We start from the raw sequence: 21,033 nt of genomic DNA on the forward strand, positions 1-21,033 counted from the left end.
TTCTCAAAGCAAAGGAGATGGGACTGGAGGGAAGTATGAATACACAGATCAGAGTAGAGTTTGGAAAATCACTATGGCCACAACATAAAGAAAAGATGGGTATCATTAGACTATGTATGAATGAATTAATTAAGATATTATTGCAGTAATAACTAAGGAGCTGGCCCCGCCCTCTGGAACTGAGGAGGAAATAGCCCTGCCAGAGAGCTCTACTGCCCATCACGTGGAATCCCAGATGTCCAACAGCCTTTTTCATTTTGTTCCATCTCTGTCTGCTTTAGTCCAAGCCAGCAGCATTCAGCTGGGGAAACACCATCTCTGCTCCACGATTCTGCTGTGACGGCTGAGACAGAAACTCGAGTGACGCCCATAATCTCCTTCTATTTACTGTCCAGCCCCACCCACGGTGTTCTCCCATATATTTTCTCACTTTTCCTTTTGTAGTATGGAAAGCTGAGAGTTTTCTAAATCTTCAAGTTCTGGTTTAGTTCCACCAATTCATCTCTTTCCTCTTAGAATTTACTATAAGCAGCATGGAGAAACACAGACTCTGCCCACAACACTCTGCTTAGATAGCTCCTCGGCTGAATAGCCAGTCCTCACTTACTAATTTTAACAAAACACTAGAAAACAGTTCAGCTAAGGTATTTCCTACTTTACAGCAGGAATTAACTTGCCTTCAGTTTGCAAAAACGTGTTCTTCATTTTGTCTGAGGCCTCATCAGCCTCACCTTCAACATCCACATTCCTATCGATAATTTTCTTTAAAGTACTCTAGCTTTGCCAAAACTGTGTTTCTTTGTTCACATTGATAATGAATCCCCAGTCCAAGAAAACAAAATTTTGGAAGTACAAAGAGCCTTTATTTATTAAAAACTGCTATAAAATTAGAAAATAATACAACCCTCCTGTTCTACAACCAACCAGAACACACTGAAAAAGAAGAAAAACTATAACATTCTAAACAAAATTATCTTCTATCAAGCAAGACTGATGATGAGCTTTAGGAATATGTAGGGGAAAAAAGAGCTTGAGCCATTTTAAAATAAAAAAACTAAGAAGAGAAAGATAACAGAAAGTTTTTTAAAGACAAAAATCATAAAAAATACAAAGATGAATCACAAGATACCCAAGGAAGAATGGATTCAAATGAACACATAATAAAGTTCATTTAAAAGTAATAGGAAAACAACTAAGACAATGAAAATGAAATAAGGAAAGATATAAACAGGGTCTGACACAAAGTGGCTAAAATGGAAGATGGGCAAATGAGATTCGATTTAGTACAATTGGAGTCCCGAAAAAAGATAATTAAGGCAATTAAAAAGAACTAATTTTTAAAGGATAATCCAAGATAACCTTCCAGCACTAAAAGGAGTTCTGAATCTACACACGGAGGGTCTTACTGCCCAACCGGGAAAATTGATCAGTAATGATCAATTAAAGTGATATCATGCTAAAATTACTAAACTGCACAAAAAAGGAGATTACGTAGTCTCCAGTGAATAGATAGATAATGAGGGTAAGATAATTAATGGACATCAGACTTCTAAAAAACAACACACAGAATAACATACCAGTGAAACAGCATTTTAAAATAATTCAAGGATAAAACATTTAATCAAGGATTTCATCATTGGCTACGCTGTCATTCAGAGATCACTGCTATTGGAAAACAGGGTTAAGTGCTCATAGAACCCAGCCAAGAGGTGAATTGGGGAATTTCAGCAATAAGACTGATGGTGAGCTTTTAATATATTTAATTATAGGTTTAAAACAAAGATGAGGTTAAGTGTGGAATGTGTTTTATGATATTCTCTATATAGTATTTGTCACATGTTCTACAAAGTAGAAATATTGCAGCTAAAATTTAGAGAAGGGAGAGGAAAAAGGGAAGTTATTGTTTGGTAGGTAGGAGGTTCGAATTGAAAGTTAGCATTCAAAGCTGCAAATGATGTAGTAATGTGTTAAAAAAAAAGAAATCAGAAAAACAAGATAATTAAAAAAGAAATAAGTGAAAAGTTAGTACATAGAACAAAACTAGTCTTTCCCAAACACCAAAAGGGAAAATTTTAAGAGCCAAAACCCATGTCATGTAGAAAAATAAAGTCAATATAACATAATATATGGCAATTATTACATAAAATACTGACAGAGTTGCAATCAAACATCTCACTTATCAATAAACGTGAATGAGTGGTTTAACTCACCTGTTAAAAGAAAATGATTTTTAATTTGACTGACAAATTGACTCAGAAAATGGTTCAGACGATATAAAAAGATAGGCAAACACATACCAGCCAACCCTGACATCAAACAAAATAAACCTCGGATCTTTCCAGGTGGTGCTGAGTCATGAGTGTCTCTTGGGACGACTGGAAGAAGCGCTGCACGACTTGGGGGAAGAGGAAGCCCACCGCAAAACGCAAAACTAGGGGCTGGGATGCCTCACTGCTGGCACTAAGATCGATCCTGCTGCACACACACAGTCGGCGCTCGGGGAGGCAGCAAGAGGCCCTGAGACTTGGGGTTCAATGTGAACAGCTTCTCCCGGGGCTCCGAGTGTTGCACACACAAAAGAAGGATTATTGATGTTGTCTACAATGCACCCAGCATCAAACTGTTCCAGGTGAAGAGCCTAGTAAATAACGCACCGCGCCATTGACATGGCATCACAGGGACCGTGGTCGGAGTCCCGCTGGGCACTGTCTCTGAGCTGCAAGAACGAGGCCAAGCTGACTCTTGAGGAGGAAGAGCTTTTTAAACAAAAAATAACAAAAGAAAACTCAGAAGAAATATGAGGATAGGAAAAAGAATACCAAACTCAGCAGTCTTCCAGAGGAGCAGTTTCGGCAGGCAATACTCTCGTGTGCATCACCCCGAGACCAGGCCAATGTGGCCGAGCAGATGGATGGCCATGTGCCACGGGGCAAGGGGCTGGAGCACTGGCTGAGGACAGTCAAGGCTCAAAAGGCAAATGAACCCTCTTCCCGCCTACCTTAGCTCATGTACTAAAGGTATTTACTGTTCTAAAAAGTAAATAGATAAAAATAAATAAACTTCAAACAAAGATGCATTAAATAGGAAAAGAATTATTCTTTTTAAGTCTAAAAATGTCAATTTTCAATAAAGATATAACCAATGTGAATATTGATGCATCAAAATAATATAGCGAATACCTTTGTAAGCAAAAGCTACAAGGTATGCAAAGAGACAGAAAGTAATAATAACCATAGGGAATTTTAATGCATTAGAATTAGTATGAGATAAGTCAAGTGGACAAAGTGCAGGATGTAGAAGTCCTAAAAACCTAATTAATAAGGTAGATATTATATATATGTATTATATACCCTGAGAATAAGAAATATACCTTCTCAGACACTCATGAGACAATCCTAAAATTTAATCTTATTAAGTCACAAAAATATTTCATAATTATAAATATTAAAGTTCCAATAACAAAAACTTAGAAATTATTAAAAATTAAGAAGGTAGATAAAAAGGACATTCGACTGGAAATAACAAATCAAAATATCTTTTGTTAAGTAATTCATGAGTAAATATGGAAACACAAAAGAAATTGAGAACATTTAAAAGGAATAAAAATGAAAACAACATATATATGTATCAAGATTATATATGTATATATGTATATATCAGAATTTGTGGGACACAAAGCAGTGATTGCAGGAAATTCCATAGTTTTAAAATTCAAAATAAATAGTTCATTTAAATGAATTAAATTATACACTTAAAAATCTAGAACTACAAAAAAGAAACTAAACCAAAAGAAAACACAAGGAAGGAAATAATATAGATGTAAGTGGAATTCAGTGTATTTCTGATTTTTAGAATGCTAATGTTTCACAGCCTCAATAAAAAAGGAAATGAAAATAAATAAAACAGAAAAGGAAGGATGGCAAATCCTAAAATTGAACACACAGAAACAAAAGACCCAACATATTTCAAATAAATAACATTTGAATAAATAACATTAACTAACGAGGAGACAGGAGAGATCTTACCAAATAACTATTGAACATGGTAGTAGTTGGCCTGTATGCCTTCAGGCTAAAGACAAAAGATCTCCAAACAAATATTAAACATTAATTCGCAGACTTTCTTAGAAATCTAGGTGAAAAATAGTGAAACTACTTTCTGCGCATTATGAGATTGAACATATTCATAAATATACTGTAGGTAATAGGAGCTATAATTGCCATTGGCAGAGAGGAGAGTTTCAAGGATGGAAAGGAAGGAAATAGAATGAATTCCATCACTGGATGAGAATTAGAAATATCAGTGTGAATCCATAGTTTTTATTATAGCTAGTTATCTGTATGGATGGGTATAGAAGTGAGTTGTGTGTGAATATATTCATTTTTTATTTTTTTATTTTTTAAAGATATTTATTTATTTGTTTATTTATAGACAGAAAGGAAAGGAAGGAGAAAGAGAGGGAGAGAAGCATCAATGTGTGGTTGCCTCTCACGTGCCTCCTACTGAGGACCTGGCCTGCAACCCAGGCATGTGCCCTTACTGGGAATCAAACCAGCAACTCTTGGGTTCCCAGGTCCACGCTCAATCTACTGAGCTACACCAGCCAGGGCTATATTCATCTTTATATGTGTTTCTAGCTGTGTTTACAGAGATCTAGAAACAGTGACTTCCCTGCAGTTTATGAGAACATGATGAACCCATATCTTGACCTTTAAGAACATTCTCCACTAACACGAACCTGGCCTTCTTGGAGAAATGACTGATGTCAGTGTTAGGTCTAGGAAAATGTAGGGTGAGTCTGAAACATGTTGTGTTAGAAGAAAAGTACTCAGAGAATTATGGGAACATGTCAAAAGGACACTATGGCCAACAAAGGAACAGTCTGAGTATTAAAATAATAACATAATGCATTATAACTGACTGAATAAAATAGAAATACATTAATCCATTTTGATATCAAGAAAAAGTGAGAGAGAAGGCAAAGCTCTTTTTTTTTCAGCAGAAAACCAACCAATAAATGAAGAAGAAATGATGGAATTAGAAAATAACCATGGACAACAGCAATGATAATACAGGTGTGAATGATCAGTGGATGCTAAAATGAGTAGGTGACATTTTGAGAAGAGACGGGATGTTTAATAGTCTCAAAGTAACAAGATATTTATTAATTAAAGTGAAATATTCAGCTCTACAGTGGAAGCACTTAGCAGAATCTACCAAGCGATCAAAGTTATCACCAGTAATGACACAGATCAACATGTGTCTCCTGGTATAATTCCCAGAAACGATCATCACTTCTGAGGCATTCTGTTGCCTAGGCTGAATCCAATCAAAAGCAAACATCAGACAAACCCAAAATGAGGGACATTCTATAAATAACTGGCCTGTGCTCTTCCAAATGTCAATGTAATGAAACACAAAGAAAGACTGAAGGACTCTTCCAGATTAAAGGGAACTAAAGAAACAATTGAACGAATGAAGAAGTCCTAATTGGTAGTTACAAAATAGTCACAGGGATATAAAGTACAGTATAAGAAATATAGTCGACAATGTTGTAATAACTCTATGTGGTGCCAGGTGGGGGATCACTTTGTAAAGTATACAATTGTCTCTCAGCTATGTTGTACACCTGAAACTAATACAAACTCATGTTGAATGTAAACCTTAGTTGAGAAATAATATTAAAAAAGAAACAACTGAATATAAGGCATGATCCTCAATTTTCCTTTGTTAAAAGGCATTATTAGGGCAGTTGGACACAATTGAATAAGGTCTGTAGATTAGATAATTGCATCAATGTCAATTTACTGATGTGGGTAATTTTTCCTATGGTTGTTTAAGAGCATGTGCTTATTTTTAGGTATTAGAGTGAACTATATGGGTTAAGAGATATGCCTACAATGTGTTCTCAAATGTTTTGCAAAAACACATATGAATGCATATATTCAGAAAGAGAAAAGGATAAAGCAAATACAGTAAAATGTAACATTTTGAGAACCTTGATAAAGTGTATATTTTGTTATTCTTATCACTTTTCAGGAAGACTGAATCCATGCCTAAATAAATGAATGAATACGTAAACAAATGAATAAACAAATAAACCGCTTCTTATGAACTTTGTAAACCATTTCTTACCAACTTTTTGTCACTTCCAGGCTACCCCCCTGTTCCAAGCCCACCAAAAAATCTTCTCCCTAGACTGTGTCGTCCTGCCTCCTCTCAGTCTGTCGTTGACCGGACAGCCAGGCTAAGTCCTTGGTACGGCAAATCAGATGACGTCACTGCTTTGCATCCAACTCTAGGGAGCGCCCAGGCCTTCTCCACACTGTACTGACATGACTCCTTTACATATGCTTTCAACCACTCACCTGTAAATTCCTTGAGGAAAAAAAAAACTGCACTTTATTTATGCATCTTGCCTCATTTCCTCTTGCTGACACCTATATACCCTTCGGAGTGCTGATGTTCTATAAATGTTCATTTATAGAAATTATAGAAATGTTCATTTATGTGAAATGAAACTGTTTAGCACCAATCATGGGGAAAACACATGATCGTACATTTCCTGTATTTTCACCTATTATATAAATTCACTAGTTGTTACATAATAATACTTTCATGTGGTTCATGCTGTTTTGATTAAAAACATTTCACTTTTCCTATCATTGCAGGAAAATGATACAGGGCCTCCGACTTGAATTCCTACTTCCTGTCTTTCTCTGCTGCCTGGTTTATCTGGAAACGTTTTTGCGGCACAAGGACGTGCTCTCTGTTAAGACTTGCTCAGATCTCTAAACAGCTGGTGCCTTTCTGATTCTTCATATAACGACAACAATAACACCACAAAGTGTCCTGCAGCCTGGACATTTCTGTTCCTGAACCTTCGATTGTAGCCAGAAAGGTAAAGAAAAGGACCATTGACTATTTACTCATGCTCCGTCCTTGTGTCCAACTTTCAAACTAGAAACCTTTGTTATAGCCCCAAAGGACATTAACATAAAAAATCAAGAATTAGGAGATTTATTTTATTTTTGCATTTCTAAATTCTTCATTTTCTTATCATCTCAGGAGCTCATCTTTACCAAGGGCTTACAGCATGTAATTTCCCCAGAATTCATTCAAACTGTGAATTTACTGGTGCCTTCCAGGTGACTGTGGCATTTAAATTCTCCCTGGCATGACTCTGGATGGTAGAAACGCAGCGTCCTCTGGCACAGTCTCCCCTTTGCCTCTGAGCTGGCCCCAGCTCCAAGCAGCTGTATTCCTGCTTCTCCATTACAGACACGAGTGATCATTATATCTCTTCAGTATGCTCATAAATTTTCAGCTCCCTATCAGTCATTCCTCATTTCATGGCTGTGTTTGTCACTATTGACAAAAATGATTAATTGCAGAAGTAGCACCAGATTTGCCATGCTTACACTAGCAGTGCATTTGGTAGGGCAGCATAAAGAACTCTATAGCTTTCTAAGATCCTTTGTTTCTGTAATGCTGTATAAAGTGGGAGCCACAAGGGCACAGAAGGGTAGAGCCAAAAGGCCACTCATCATCTTTGCTTAATTCCTGTGGAACATTCCTGGACGTTTTGCTCTGTGAATTAGGCATGAGTGACTTGATTCAAGGGTCTTCACCTGGCTTGGTGTGAGACACCCCTAAATAAAACCTAAATGAATCCTTTGAAGGGCATTTGTTTGGAGGTAAACCTGGGAAGACCGTGCAAGGAAGTTAGCTGGAGGTGGCACAAAGAAGGTAGAGCACCGACAAAGGGGGTGCCGTGACACACTACCAGCAACCAGGACTCGGACCCACCGAGGACCCTGTGAGGGACCATAAAATATGTTTCACAGTGGATCCACTGGGGCTCAGGGATGCAGAGCTTCTTCTCCGCTGACTTCCATCTGTCCCCAGGGGCATTAACTTTCTCCAGTGGAGCCTTAAACGGTGGCATCTAAGAAAAGCCCTCAGGGAAAGAACTCCTCAGAGAGAGGCACAGGTGAGCTCTTGAGGTAGAAAGTTGATAATGGCCCCAGGGCCTGTCCGGCACAGCTGCAGGTGGATGCCAGGTTGCGGGAATAGGCAGCTACAGCACCTGCTACAGTCCACTAGCTTTGTTTTGGTGGCAGACCCAGTTTATATGGTAAAAGGTAAAGTCACTGTTTTGCTCAGAAATCTCCATTATTTTCCAGTATCACCACAGATAAAGACCAAAGTCATCAAATGTCCTACAAGACTATGAAAAACACTGCCATTGTCCTACCAACACACATCTAACCTCTTTTTATATTTTCTAACCACTCTTCTCTTCATTCACTAGTTACTCCTCACTTCTTTCTCAAACATACACTAGTCACACTCCCACCCTAGGAATCTCACAGTTGTCTTTTATTCTCTGCAATGCTTCCCCACAAAATATCCACACCATCCCCTCCCAAATCCTCTTTAAGCCTTTTTGTTCACATTGTATCTTAATTATAATTAAGATACAATAATTGCAATAATCTTTCTTTCCCACCAGTCAAGGACCCTTTTTATCTTATTTCCCTAATTGTTTTCTCTAACATGTATCACCATCTGAAATACTATTCTTATTTCTTTATCTGCCTCTCTGCACAAAAATCTCCCCAAGGCAGAGATTTTGGGTTTTTGTTTATTTTAAAAAAATTATTATTGAATCTATAGAATTTAAAATTATGCCTTCTGCATATTAGGCATTCAATACTTACATGTTGATTGATTAAATTACATCAAGTAATAAAAACTTGGGGCTTATCTCTCTCTCTATATATATATGTGTGTATATATAGAGAGAGAGAGAGTTACTGAACTAAAAGAGGACTGTAATAAATTGTGCCATTAAGAGAAGTACAATATATTTCAAGAAAAACTCATTTCCTGAGACAAAGAGAGAACAAATAATATGATATTCAACTAGTTTAAATTTAAAATAAAGAAACCATTAACCAAACTAAATTTTTAAAAATTGTCCAAAGTTCTACATTAAATAACTTAAACATCAATTATAAGTTACATAGAAATTGTTAATTGCAGCTTGCATATCAAGCATAGGCTTAATGAATATACAAAGCATCCTGAAAATCTTAATAATCATAAATTGAAACATTAAGATAAATTTAATATGATGCCAAAATTAAAGTGACAAGACTATGGGAAAGTGGGCACGCTACTGTATTGTTCCAGGTCATACATAAGTACCGTGTACTATGTTCAACATTTTATAGAGCCTTTGTCAATATGATTAAAATGCTTTTTTAAAATGCCAATTACAACCACTTATCCATGAATCTCAGTAAAATGAGTTGATAGGTGTGGAAAAGCTCCTGCCAGGATGTCTGTGCCATCTACTTTAGAGTATTGTATACACAGCAATCCAAATACCCATTAGTAAGAGACTGCAAACAAACAGTGATTCACCCATATAATTAATTATAATGTATCCACTGATAATAAAAATGAGAATATTCATATAATAATATATTTGATAACTACCACCCCTTGAAAAAATAGAGACAAATTTTAGAAGGTTTGGGAGAAATGAAAGAACTGAGGCAAACTAAACGATGTCACATTCCCACTGGGAAGAGTCTGGCCAGGAGACTGTCTTTAGTAAATTTGGTTCGATAAGACTTTAACTTCAAATAACTTACTACCTTCCCTTCCGTGTTTGCATGACTCCCCACAGATGCACAGTTTTACATGGATATGCCTGTGTCCTATCTTCCCAGAAACCACAAAAACAGGTAAAAAAAAAAGAAAAAACTAACAAAAACAAGCAAACGAAAAGCCTTGGACCTTTGCAGTCCCTCCTCCCTCCAAGTTTCCTGTGTGCTGTTGGTTTTCCCCGAGGGAGAAAATTTCTTAAATGTTTGGTAGTCAAACAACAAATGGCCATTTCCTTATATCTTTTATAGCAGCTTATAATTTCATTTTGTTGTATGATTGAATTTGAAACTTTTGTCTTTAAATGTAGAATACAAAACTGCTACAAACTGATGTGTCTCATTTTACTCCGTGTACTTAAAAATCAGGGACTCTGTTACGTCATGAGGAGAGGAGTCCAGACAAGACAGCTTGTCCGATTTCATTTACTGAATGAAGGTTTGAGTATAATAAGTAAACAAACAAACAGCAAACCTCAAAAATGAGTTTATGGAGCATTCGTGATTATCCACTAGAAATGAACTTTGATTAACTGTTAATAATTTTCTGGTGCTGGGGATCTACATAAAAAGAGGTGGCCTTTTATCTTACACTGATAAAAACCACCACAGGATACCAGAAACCCTAGCTAAAAATGCTGCACTTAATTTCCAGTCTCAACAATGGTACCTAAAAATTATAATTAACACATAGTGCTACAATGTACTCAAAGTGAAGACTGTCTTAAAGTATAGCCAAGTTATCACTACTGAAGCATTAATGAGTTGAATGCATAAAAGAATAAATAACAAGTGACAATGATTCCACAGTAATTTCTGTATGTTGGGCTGAAATTAGGGGACTACAGGCAAAATAGGTCAAATAAACACTTATGTGGGCAGTAGAATTGCATATTGATGCAATGACTTATAGTCAGTGAGTTCTTGAAAGTGACAGCAACATGCAAAACACTAGGTGAAGCAATCTGCCATGGAATTGTTCAATTTTATTACATATTGAACCCAGCAACCAAAGAGAGAGAACTACAAATCATTAAAAGACTTGATGCTAGTATTCTCAGCTGCCAATTAAGGGAAAAATAACTTCTTTTTTGACTTCAAAATACATACCGCCATTGTTAACACTATGGTTTAATTATTATTTCCATTTTAAAAGAAAATGCTAAACTTCACGGGTATTAAATATCATGCCTTATTTCACACAACCAGGAAGTCACAAAACCTGTATTCAAAATCCATTCTATCCATTTTGAAAATCTATAATCCACACTATATTCAAGGCAGAAAAGGCTGGAAGCAATGCGCTAAGGTTTCCTTTCGGTCAAAAGCATTCTATGATAAGGTAGCCTCAATATTCTTATACGATAATCTTATACTATGTTCAATTCAAATAGGTCCAAAAATATAGTTTTGCCGAGAGACCAAACCTAGGGACAACCACATCTACAAAGGCAATATCTGCAGGTATTAAACTAAATAATTGTGTTTAACCATACAATAATCTTTACTTTTCCCTAAGAACATCCGATAAAGAAGGCAAGGTGATGTTGAACTATACATAGAGGGTTTTTATTCTATCTGAAATGCTATCAAACCCAGTGACATAAGCAGATGCTTACAATGCCTTTTGAGAACTGGATTTATCTAGTGTCGTGTTAAAATAGAGATAGCATGGAGCAGTGTAGGGACTTGGACTTTGAGGGTGGGAGGAACAGGGTCGCAGTCACAAGACCACCTCTTATAGCTATACACTCTTAAGACAGTTATTCATCATCTTTTCAGAAATGTTATGGTGAACATATATAGCATTTTCTAGAAAATGGTGAAAACATTCTCTAACTTAAAATGTTATTTGTGATAATTAAATATAATCATGTGTCTGAAGTGCTTAACGGAATCAATACTAGCTGTTTTTATTATAACTAGTAGTATAAGCCATAAGAACAAAAATGTCTGTACCTACTGCATCTAAATTTAATGCCCTTTTAGATCATCATTTATTTCCTAACAATACAAATACTCTCAAGATGGTACAAAAGAAAACCCATTTTACTAAGGAAATAAAAATTGGGTATGCATATGGGGAAAGTTTTTGAGAACATTTAGCTCATGTTATTTTTATTCAAAAAATAAAGTTTTAATCCTAGTATTTTCTTTTGGATTGTTCCCTTCAATCATAAAATTCAATTCAATCCATACAATTCAATATAAAAGGCAGTGCAGTGGAGTATCTTATTTAAGGCAAAAATAAAGTGTTGTCAAAAATGTTTGTTATTCTAAATAATTGGTTAGGAATTGTACTTATTATTATGCCCTCTTAAAACCACATCTTGTCTGGTGTGGCTCAGTGGATTGAGTGCTGGCCTGTAAACTAAAGGGTCACCAGTTCAATTCTCAGTCCAGGGCACATGGCTGGGCTGTAGGCCAGGTCCCCAGTACAGGGTGCATGAGAGGTCACCACACATTGATGTTTCTCTCCTTCTCTTTCTCCCTCCCTTTCCTCCTCTAAAAAGTAAATAAATAAAATCTTTAAAACAAAACACATCTTTATTTGTGAGATTTGATTGAAATGAATGAAGAGTGAAGAAATTATTTATAATTCTTAAAAATCTAAATAATTTAATAGAATTAACCTATCAGCATGTTTTAGTTACAAACACAAAGTACACCCTGGCTGATGTGGCTCAGTGGATTGAATGCTGGCCTTTAAATCAAAGAGTTGCCGGTTCAATTCCAGGTCAGGGCAGATGTTTTGGTTGATGGCTGGGTCCCTGATTGAGGGCATGTGAGAGGCAACCAACTGATATTTCTCTTGTGCATCGATATTTCTCCCTCTCTGTTTCTCCCTCCCTTCCTCTCTCTTGATAATAAATAAATAAAATTTAACAAAAGAGACAGTATGCAGTAATAAAAGGGAAGTTTATATTATTGCAGGCCTATCTCAAGAAACAAATCTGAAATAAACAACATAACATTATATCTTAAAGAACTAGAAAAATAAGAACAAAAGTATCCCAAATTTGTCAGAAGAAAGAAAATAATAAAAGAGCAAAACTGACCAGAGAACAAAAAGATTTTATAAATTAATACAACAAATATCTTTTTTTAAAAAGATTAATAAAATGGCAAACCACTTTGCTAGACTACTAAGCATACATTTTATGTAGTATATGAGAGGTAGAAAAATGCATTTTATGAGTTAAACAACAATTGTTTAAACCCTTATATGAAATTCATTCAATCTATGATCATTCTATTATGTATTAAAAATACTAATTTTCAATTCTAAAAAACAGCAAATCTTGCAGATACGAGACTTTTCTTCATAAAAACTGAAAATCTGATTTATGGTCCCTCCCAATTCTCCCTTTCTTTCTTCTACATCTATTGAATGCCTATTATGCCAATCATTGCGGAATCAGAGAAGAAAGCTCACAGTCTCATAACAGACAAACAGTAGCCAGCAAACAACCGTAGTATGATGTGATGGCTGCCACAGAAAATCTAAAACGTATCAAGTTCTTATATCTACCCATCAGTCTTGATAGCGCTTTACATGGTTAAGCATTTAGCCCCATTGCACCCCTATGTAATAAGTACTATACTACTATTCACATTTTACAAGTGAAGAAATTGAAACAGAAAGATTTTAGACAATGAATGCCAATGCCACACTGCTCAATATGCACCAGATTTGGGGTCTGAATTCAGCCAGAAGGTCTGTGTACTATTCTTGTGCTATAATCTGACATAAATACAAAATAATATAAGATGTAAGCCTAGGATTCTATAGAAACAATCAAGGACATTTATCTTTCAAACATATCTGCTTGTACCACATTAGCTATTAGTTATTACCCCCAAAACAAGCAAATTGGTAAGGCTTATCTTTTTGTGGAAAAAAAAAAAACCCTCATTTGTCAAGTTAAATATTTTAAGTATTCTACTAAAACATTAGTAAATTCTACGTGGTACACGTTTTCTTTGTGGTCTCTTGGGACACCTAATCCAGAGTGGCAAATTTGGAGAGCTTTTTAGAAAAGGCAAAGTGAGACTTTAAGAATAAAAGTAAACTAAATTCACCAGTTGAAGGGTAAAAAGGTACATTCAGTAAAAGAAATAATAAAAGGAAAGCCTTTAAAAAAGATTTTTGTATATATTGCTTAATTTCACATAGGGTATAAAGTGTTTAATAACTCATGGCAGCTGACATTTATTTAGTACAGGAGGAGTAAGCTTTTGCATAAGATTTGTACAATGTCAAGGTCATTGAATCAAGATCTCTAAAGAAAGCTGCATCACAATATATGGATAACAATGCAGTGAGGCACTCTTCAAGTATTGTAATGTATTACAGCAATTCGGAGCACTTTGAATATTTTTAAGCAGCTTAATTTTATGCAAACTAGTCTTTTGATGATTATACCTTTCACAATCTTTTGTAATGAATCAGGGAATAACCAAGAAAATGTTTCATATTCCCATAGAATTTCATGTAATGTTTCAGCAAAACATTAGAAAAAAAGTTGACCTTAAAGATGAGTTATGCTTTTTCCCACAAAACATACATAATTTGTTCACATTTTATGTGATCACAAACATTTGTCAACTGTGTGCTATAAGCAGATATTTTTGAAAATAATAATCAAAGTAAAGGTAGCATTTTAACAGCGAACAAAAAAAGAACCATTTTCAAAAGAAGCTTGCTCTGCAGAACATTTGATAACAGTTGTTTGAAAGTGTTTCCTCTGCCAAATCTATGTAAGGGCAATCACCTTTGAAAGCTTTTGAATCAAATTCTTTTAACAATATAGGAGCAGAATTTTCTACTTTGTTTTAAAATATTTGAAAACTTCTGATTGGTTTATAAGACCAACTGGTTGACTTCAGAATAAGGACAATGTTTAGGAAAATTTTAACAAAAATGCTTTTGCATAATTAGTGGATGAATCTGACAATCTCGTATCTAATTGATAGCTACAGACCATGAATGTCTTTTTCCCCCTAGAGTTTATGCCTTTGCCAGCAGTCATCTGTAGCTCTAATAGTTGCTGCAGACAAGCAGAGATCTGACTTGTGAAACATTTAATTGTAGTGTTAAAACACTATTTTTGCAAATATAAGCACATCATCTTTTTTCACTGAAATGTCATTTTAATACTTCTAGTTTTTCAATGAAGGACCAACAAAAAGCAGGAGGTCAAAAAATAATAATATAAAATTGAGACTGGAGAGTCAGCTTGCTTCCTACCTTTGCTGTCTGCTAGTTGGCTGATTGTGGGCAACTTATTTTACTCTTCTAAGCCTTTGTTTTTCCAGTTCCTAACACAGGTAATGGTAATTCCAGTAAGCATTAAATAGATGCTATAGGTAAAGTGACAGCACATAGTAGGCGTTAAATAAGTGTTCATCATTAGATCACTTCTTGTAATAGTGAGCTTTGGCACAATAAGCCAAAGATATAGTTATGTTGAGTATATAACAATCACTACATTATTTTAAGATAACTCATCTTTATGTCTGCTCACTGATAGACTATGTGTTCACTGAGGGCAGGGACTCTGTCAGAGTCAACAATACAGAAACCAGAATGCTGCCTGCCACAAACATCTTCAATAAATATTACTCAGTTAAATGTGGCTTAGGAATAAAACCTAGAGAGAGAAAGTACAAGCTTTGCCTTTGTTTCCACATTCTGGCTTGTGACTAATGCCAGGCTCCTCTGAGAGTTCAGCAGATCACTCTCGGGAAACCCGCAGGCCTATGGAGGGCGCAGGTTGAACTATGGCATTGACAATGGTTGAGGTACCAGACAGGACTCAAGAGTTTAACTTCATTGGTGAGTTCTTAGTGCTGCTTTACAGAAAGTCGCAGTGATCAGTTACTGGATCTTTTGGCTAAAGTTAGGTCAGAACAATACCATGTATTGGACAAGAACCTGCAGTTAGTCCAGGGAGCAAGGCATGGCCACCAAAGGCAGTCCAGACCATGAACTCTGTGTATGATTCATCATAAGAGACGAAATGTCAGCAACTCTGTGACCATTACCAAACCAGCTCTGAACAACTTGCAGGCGTATTACTCATCCTAGTGTATGTTTTGCTATATTATGAGAACATCCTTTAAAAAATATCAATAGCCATGTTATTTTCTTTTTTAAAAAGATTTTATTTATTTATTTTTAGACAGAGGGGATGGGAGAGAGAAGGAGAGGGAGAGAAACATCAATGTGTGGTTGCCTCCTGCACACCCCAGGCATGTGCCCTGACTGGGAATCGAACCAGTGACCCTTTGGTTCACAGGCCAGTGCTCAATCCACTGAGCCATACCAGCCAGGGCAAAAGCCTTGATATTTTCATTGAACTCGTGAATGCCTAATAATCTCACTTCATTTATTTTAAAATGGCTTCCAAATCACTGATGTATGTTGGGATTTTTCACGTTGCTTTTTGAAAGAGCACTATAAGTTTTCATTAAATGCGCTATATCATACATCATATTCTGGCCATATTAAAACTTATTCTTATTTTTCAATTTTAATAAAGTAATTTCATTGTTTCTTAACTTTGAAGAAAACACTGTGTGTGTAGTCCTGTAAAACAGAACAATTTCATGAGCTTCCAACCTGCAAGCTATTTAATAGCTGCTCTTTGGTAATTATGGAGATTTATATCCCTCTCCTCATCTCCCACAGAATTCAGGGCTGATCCGTCCGGCTGACTTAGAGGCTGACTTAGAGGTCAGTGCATACATCATCTTTGACAATGAGCTGTTAGGTTAGGTTAATGATTTAAGACTAGTATATATTTGGAAATGAGAGAAGGAGAAATTTAAAACTAATTTATAGGAATATAATCCACTGGTCATTTTCATGTTTAATCAAAAATATTTTAGAGGATGTCTCAATACCAATTGATCACATTAAGGTGACAAAATGTACTGTTTTTGCTTTACCGAGAAGAAAGTCATTCATCTCCTTTTAGGTTCAGACTTTTAGTATACCCTGAGAGTTTATCATTTATCAAAGAATTAACATAATCTCAAATTTATCAAAAAGATTAGCATACTGTGTATTCAGCTGAAGTTACAAGTCAAACAACATCATCTATATTAATGTGTTTTGCAGTTTTTATTATTATAGAGAAGGAATTATAGCTATCCTGGTTACCATTTCAATATCTCATAATATTCAACTCTAAAAGTTAATTTACATTTAAGGACTTCATTGTTTATATAATAATTACATATTTTATAAACAACATATAACATGTACCTTTTTAAATCTATGTCTATAAAATGAATTTTTAAAAATCTGGTTATTTCAAGGTTTTCTGTTTTGTGCTTTAAAAAATGGGACACACCTAAGACAAAATCACTAGCAGTGCATTATCCAATTGTAGTGAAATGAGGCTGTTTAATTCTAGAGTTGGTTTTTGTACATTATTTGTAGATTGGTATATCAATATTTTAGTTATCACCTTTCACTGGCTAGTTATTAGTAACCTAAATAGAGTGATTTTTCCCTTTGTTTTACATGATAAGCCTATATTACAGATACCCATTTAAATATGCATTTTTTACCATATGGTTTGAAAGTGTCTTCAGAAAATACACACATTAAATGAATTTTATTCCTAATCATCTATGCATTTGCAATTATTTGTAACACTTCATTTATACCAAATAGCCCTTTTCCTAGTGTTAAAGAATAAAAAGGCTAGTATGCATATCAATAATAAAATTATAAAAATATTAATAATATACACTTTAATTAGTGATTAAACCAATTAAAAATATATATTCATATTGATCGAAGTAATGTTCCTGGGATTCACCACGTTTCTGCACACATACCTTCAATGCACAGGCTGCCGCTCGCTACAGGCCCTGTGCAGCGCTGACTCCCTCCCTCTCCTGCTTTCAGAGCTACTGTGGGGAACGGAAACAGTACAGGGAGCTCGCAGCATCAGGTAGGAAGGTCACCATCAACAAACGGCTCTGTGCATTTAAGGCAGATTTATGAGAGGCGACTCCTCATCATAAGAACAGTTGTACTTCCAGGCATTAGTGCTTCAGTTGCTCACATGAGAGAAAGTAAATAAGAGACCCAATTTCTGAGAACATTCACTTAAAGCACTTTGAGAGACAGAAAAGAAAAAAAACTGATAGCAAGAGAAAATGAACATAAAATTTAGGTCACTGCTAAATGAATGTTTTCTCGATGGGTTTTCCTTTACCGATTGCTTTTATACACACTTCACATCTAAGTATTTGGACTAAATTCATTGAAAACCTTGCATTTCCACTGATGCTCTGTTAGCAAAAGTGAACTCCACTGCATCAAGGTCTAAGCTATTGTAAAACAAGGTCCAGGCTGTGGGACCTTGGTACCCTACAGTGAATCATTGAGATTTTATTCTTCAGTCGCTTTTCTCACCGTGCCCCTTGACTTTGCCTCCTCAGAAGTCTAACCCTGCAACGTGTGAAGATGGTCTCTGAGGCAGTTTCAGCTGCACCTGAGGACATCCTGCTCTTTATTTATCCTAAATAAGTTTGCCTTAGAGGACTAAATAGGGTCTCCCATACTGAACTTGAGTCACTGTTCACAGCACATGCATGTCATTTTCATGTTCCCTTTTGATCATATGTTATATAAGGGAAGATTAATGGGAGAAATTACAGCTGTATTTGCTTTACTGACCCAGGAACCAGATACTATGGATATTTCGTTCCTTTTCATACAGTCTCCTGGGGTCTTAGTTTTCTTCATTATCTTCATCAACTGTTGCTAAGAAGGAATATGGAGATCTTGTTTCGCATATCTTGGCCTTCTTCAAATTGCTAAAATCAGTGTTCAATAAGCCCCTCTATTATCTCTTCTCTTTTCTGCTTCTTCAACCCCTTCCTTTCCCCCGGTCTTACCCATAATCAGACGAACATGTTGTCTCCTATCTAAATATAACAGGAGCCTTTATGTGACTCTGGAGCTAGAGCCTTTTCACGTCTTCATCTTCACGGCTAAACTGTTTCAGTGTGTAGTCCCAACATTTTGTCACCATTTCTTCACATCTAAATCACTCTAGGAGCCACAGTTGCGGGCTGTCCAGTTCTAGTACTGAAATTCCCGTGACCCCGGAAAAGGCGCAGTCCTAGACCAACCGGACCGTTGTTCGCCCTGCCCTAAGTCCCTCCTCCTCCTCCAGTCCCCATCTACAGTCACTTTGAGTTCTGATAGTTAAACCTCCTGTCTTTCACCCATCAATCCTTTCTATTTTCACGAACTCCTAGTTCAAATTCTCTTCCGCCCCTAGCCTGAGGTATTAGCCTCCTCAAGGAGACCGATTCCTTCATCTTACTATCAATCTTTCGAAAAGGCAAATCCGATTATGTTACCTCCAAAGCAGTATAAAACTTCAATCAGATACTTATTATCCTGTCCTTGGCCATCTGTGTACTCTTGCCTATCATTTCTTTTTTCTTCTCTCAGCTCTATTCAAACATAGTATTGTTCCCAAATATGCCATTGTTGCCTCACCCTTCATGGCTTTGAGCATGCACTGCCCTTTCCCAGAATCCAACCTTCTAGGAACAACCTAATACATTACTGTCCTTCCCCTCCAAATCTCAGCTCACGATGGCACAGCCTCCTCTTGGAAGCCATCCACACTCTTCCGAGCACATGAGGGTTCTCCTTCTTGCTTTTCTGCCATACTGTGTGTGCCCTCTTCCATTTTAACACGTCTCGTAATCTCCTTTTCCTCCTTCCTTGCCTGATTACACTTAAGGAGAGGCACTACGTGTTTCTCTCTCTTATGTGCTGACCCAGCAGAGTTCCTATTTCAATAAATGAGTGAAGTAGTATTTAATGAACTAATTACATTATTTGTATAGTCCTTACATTTAAGAGGCAGGGTAGATAACAGTACATTGACAGGACCTTTAAACAGAAATGCACTACCATTCTTCCACTTTACCTGCCCTTGCACGATTACTTTAGAAGTTGTACCCATCACCTACAGAGTGACTAAGAGTGCCTACACTTATTAACGCGTGGAAAAGCTGTTATCAGTTTGCTTACCGTCCTCGCATCCCAGATGGACAGGGACTTATCTGCAGAGCCTGTGAGGAGAGTGTTGGAGCAAAGGAAGAACTCGATGCTGTTCACGGAGTCGGTGTGTCCATACAGGGTGCACCTGCATCTTTCACTGCAGAGGGAGAAATTAGGAACCAAAGTCTCAGAAGTTAGCACCTACGTGTTTCTTACGCTAACTGTATAGAACAATGCTAATAAAGATAATTTAAATATCTAAGGCATACAATAGGTTTATAAATGGCAAAATGTTCAAGAACAACAGTTGTAAAATATTCTAAAATTACTTTATGCTCTAAGCACTGTATACATTAATAGCATGAAATTGACCAAGTTTAAATTATCTCTAATTTATAAAAGCATTGATAAAGCCATCTTAATACTATCCCACCCATTCCTTATCGTGAATGGCTACATAAATTTGTTCCCATTTAATAAAGGAATGTGCTGGGAAAAGAAAACATTCCACTAATGGGTTAAGACTGGATAAACTTTAAGTCATTCTGTTTCTTTTTTTTTTTTTCTCTGTCAGCTTTGGCTGTATATTAAAATCGCCTGAGATACTTAGCCTCAAGCCCCAGACATTCTATTTCAATTGGTCTGAAATGGAGCCTGAGTATTAGTTTGAATTAACATCCCCTCATGGTGATTATCATTTGCCTTTAGGGATGAGAATCTAAACCAATGGTTTTCAAAGGGTTTTACCAGGACCAGCAGCATCAGCACCACTCGGGAGCATATTAAAATGCAAATTCTCTAGACTCATCCTCTGGGGCTGAGACTTGGCAACCTGTGTTTTCAGAAACGCTCAGGTGCTTCTGATTTAGGCTGTAGTGTGCGGATGACTGATGCAAACAATCAGAAATAGCCGAAAAGACAATCGCAGTCTTGCCTTTTTTCCATTTTACGAAAGGGCTGTTTCTTAATGAAACGGCATATGCATACAGTGGTGTCACTCTTCACTTGTAATGTTTGATTGCTTTTAATTAACTTTATTTATAAATCTATTTGAAAAATAAAGAGTGGAAGGTAATTAATAATGCTGTGAACAGATGATTCACTATATTTTTTAATATCACAACCAGTCAGTTAAGCTCTGATCAGTTTTTGTTTGAATTCCTGATAACTTTAATTAGATCATTTCTTATGCAATGTATGTCCTTCAGGGGAATTTTGGTTTATATTTATTTATTTATTCTTCAATTTTTGCAATTCTTCATAAGTTCTGGTTCCTTCTTATTATGACTTATCTTTGTATGGGGGCAG

General features: G+C 36.2%; 1 protein-coding gene across 4 annotated transcripts in view; it reads right to left on the minus strand.

Annotated features, from left to right (window-relative positions):
• SPAG16 (sperm associated antigen 16) overlaps window positions 1-21,033 on the minus strand; it is a 738,021-nt gene that overhangs the window by 285,114 nt on the left and 431,874 nt on the right. For all 4 annotated transcript variants that reach the window (XM_028509493.1, XM_028509494.1, XM_036022886.1 and 1 more), the window contains one exon: window positions 19,756-19,882. In XM_028509493.1, coding sequence (XP_028365294.1) covers window positions 19,756-19,882 — 127 coding nt within the window. The remainder of the gene's footprint in view (window positions 1-19,755; window positions 19,883-21,033) is intronic.

This window comes from Phyllostomus discolor, chromosome 4, assembly GCF_004126475.2.
Source record: "Phyllostomus discolor isolate MPI-MPIP mPhyDis1 chromosome 4, mPhyDis1.pri.v3, whole genome shotgun sequence".
Taxonomy (NCBI): domain Eukaryota; kingdom Metazoa; phylum Chordata; class Mammalia; order Chiroptera; family Phyllostomidae; genus Phyllostomus; species Phyllostomus discolor.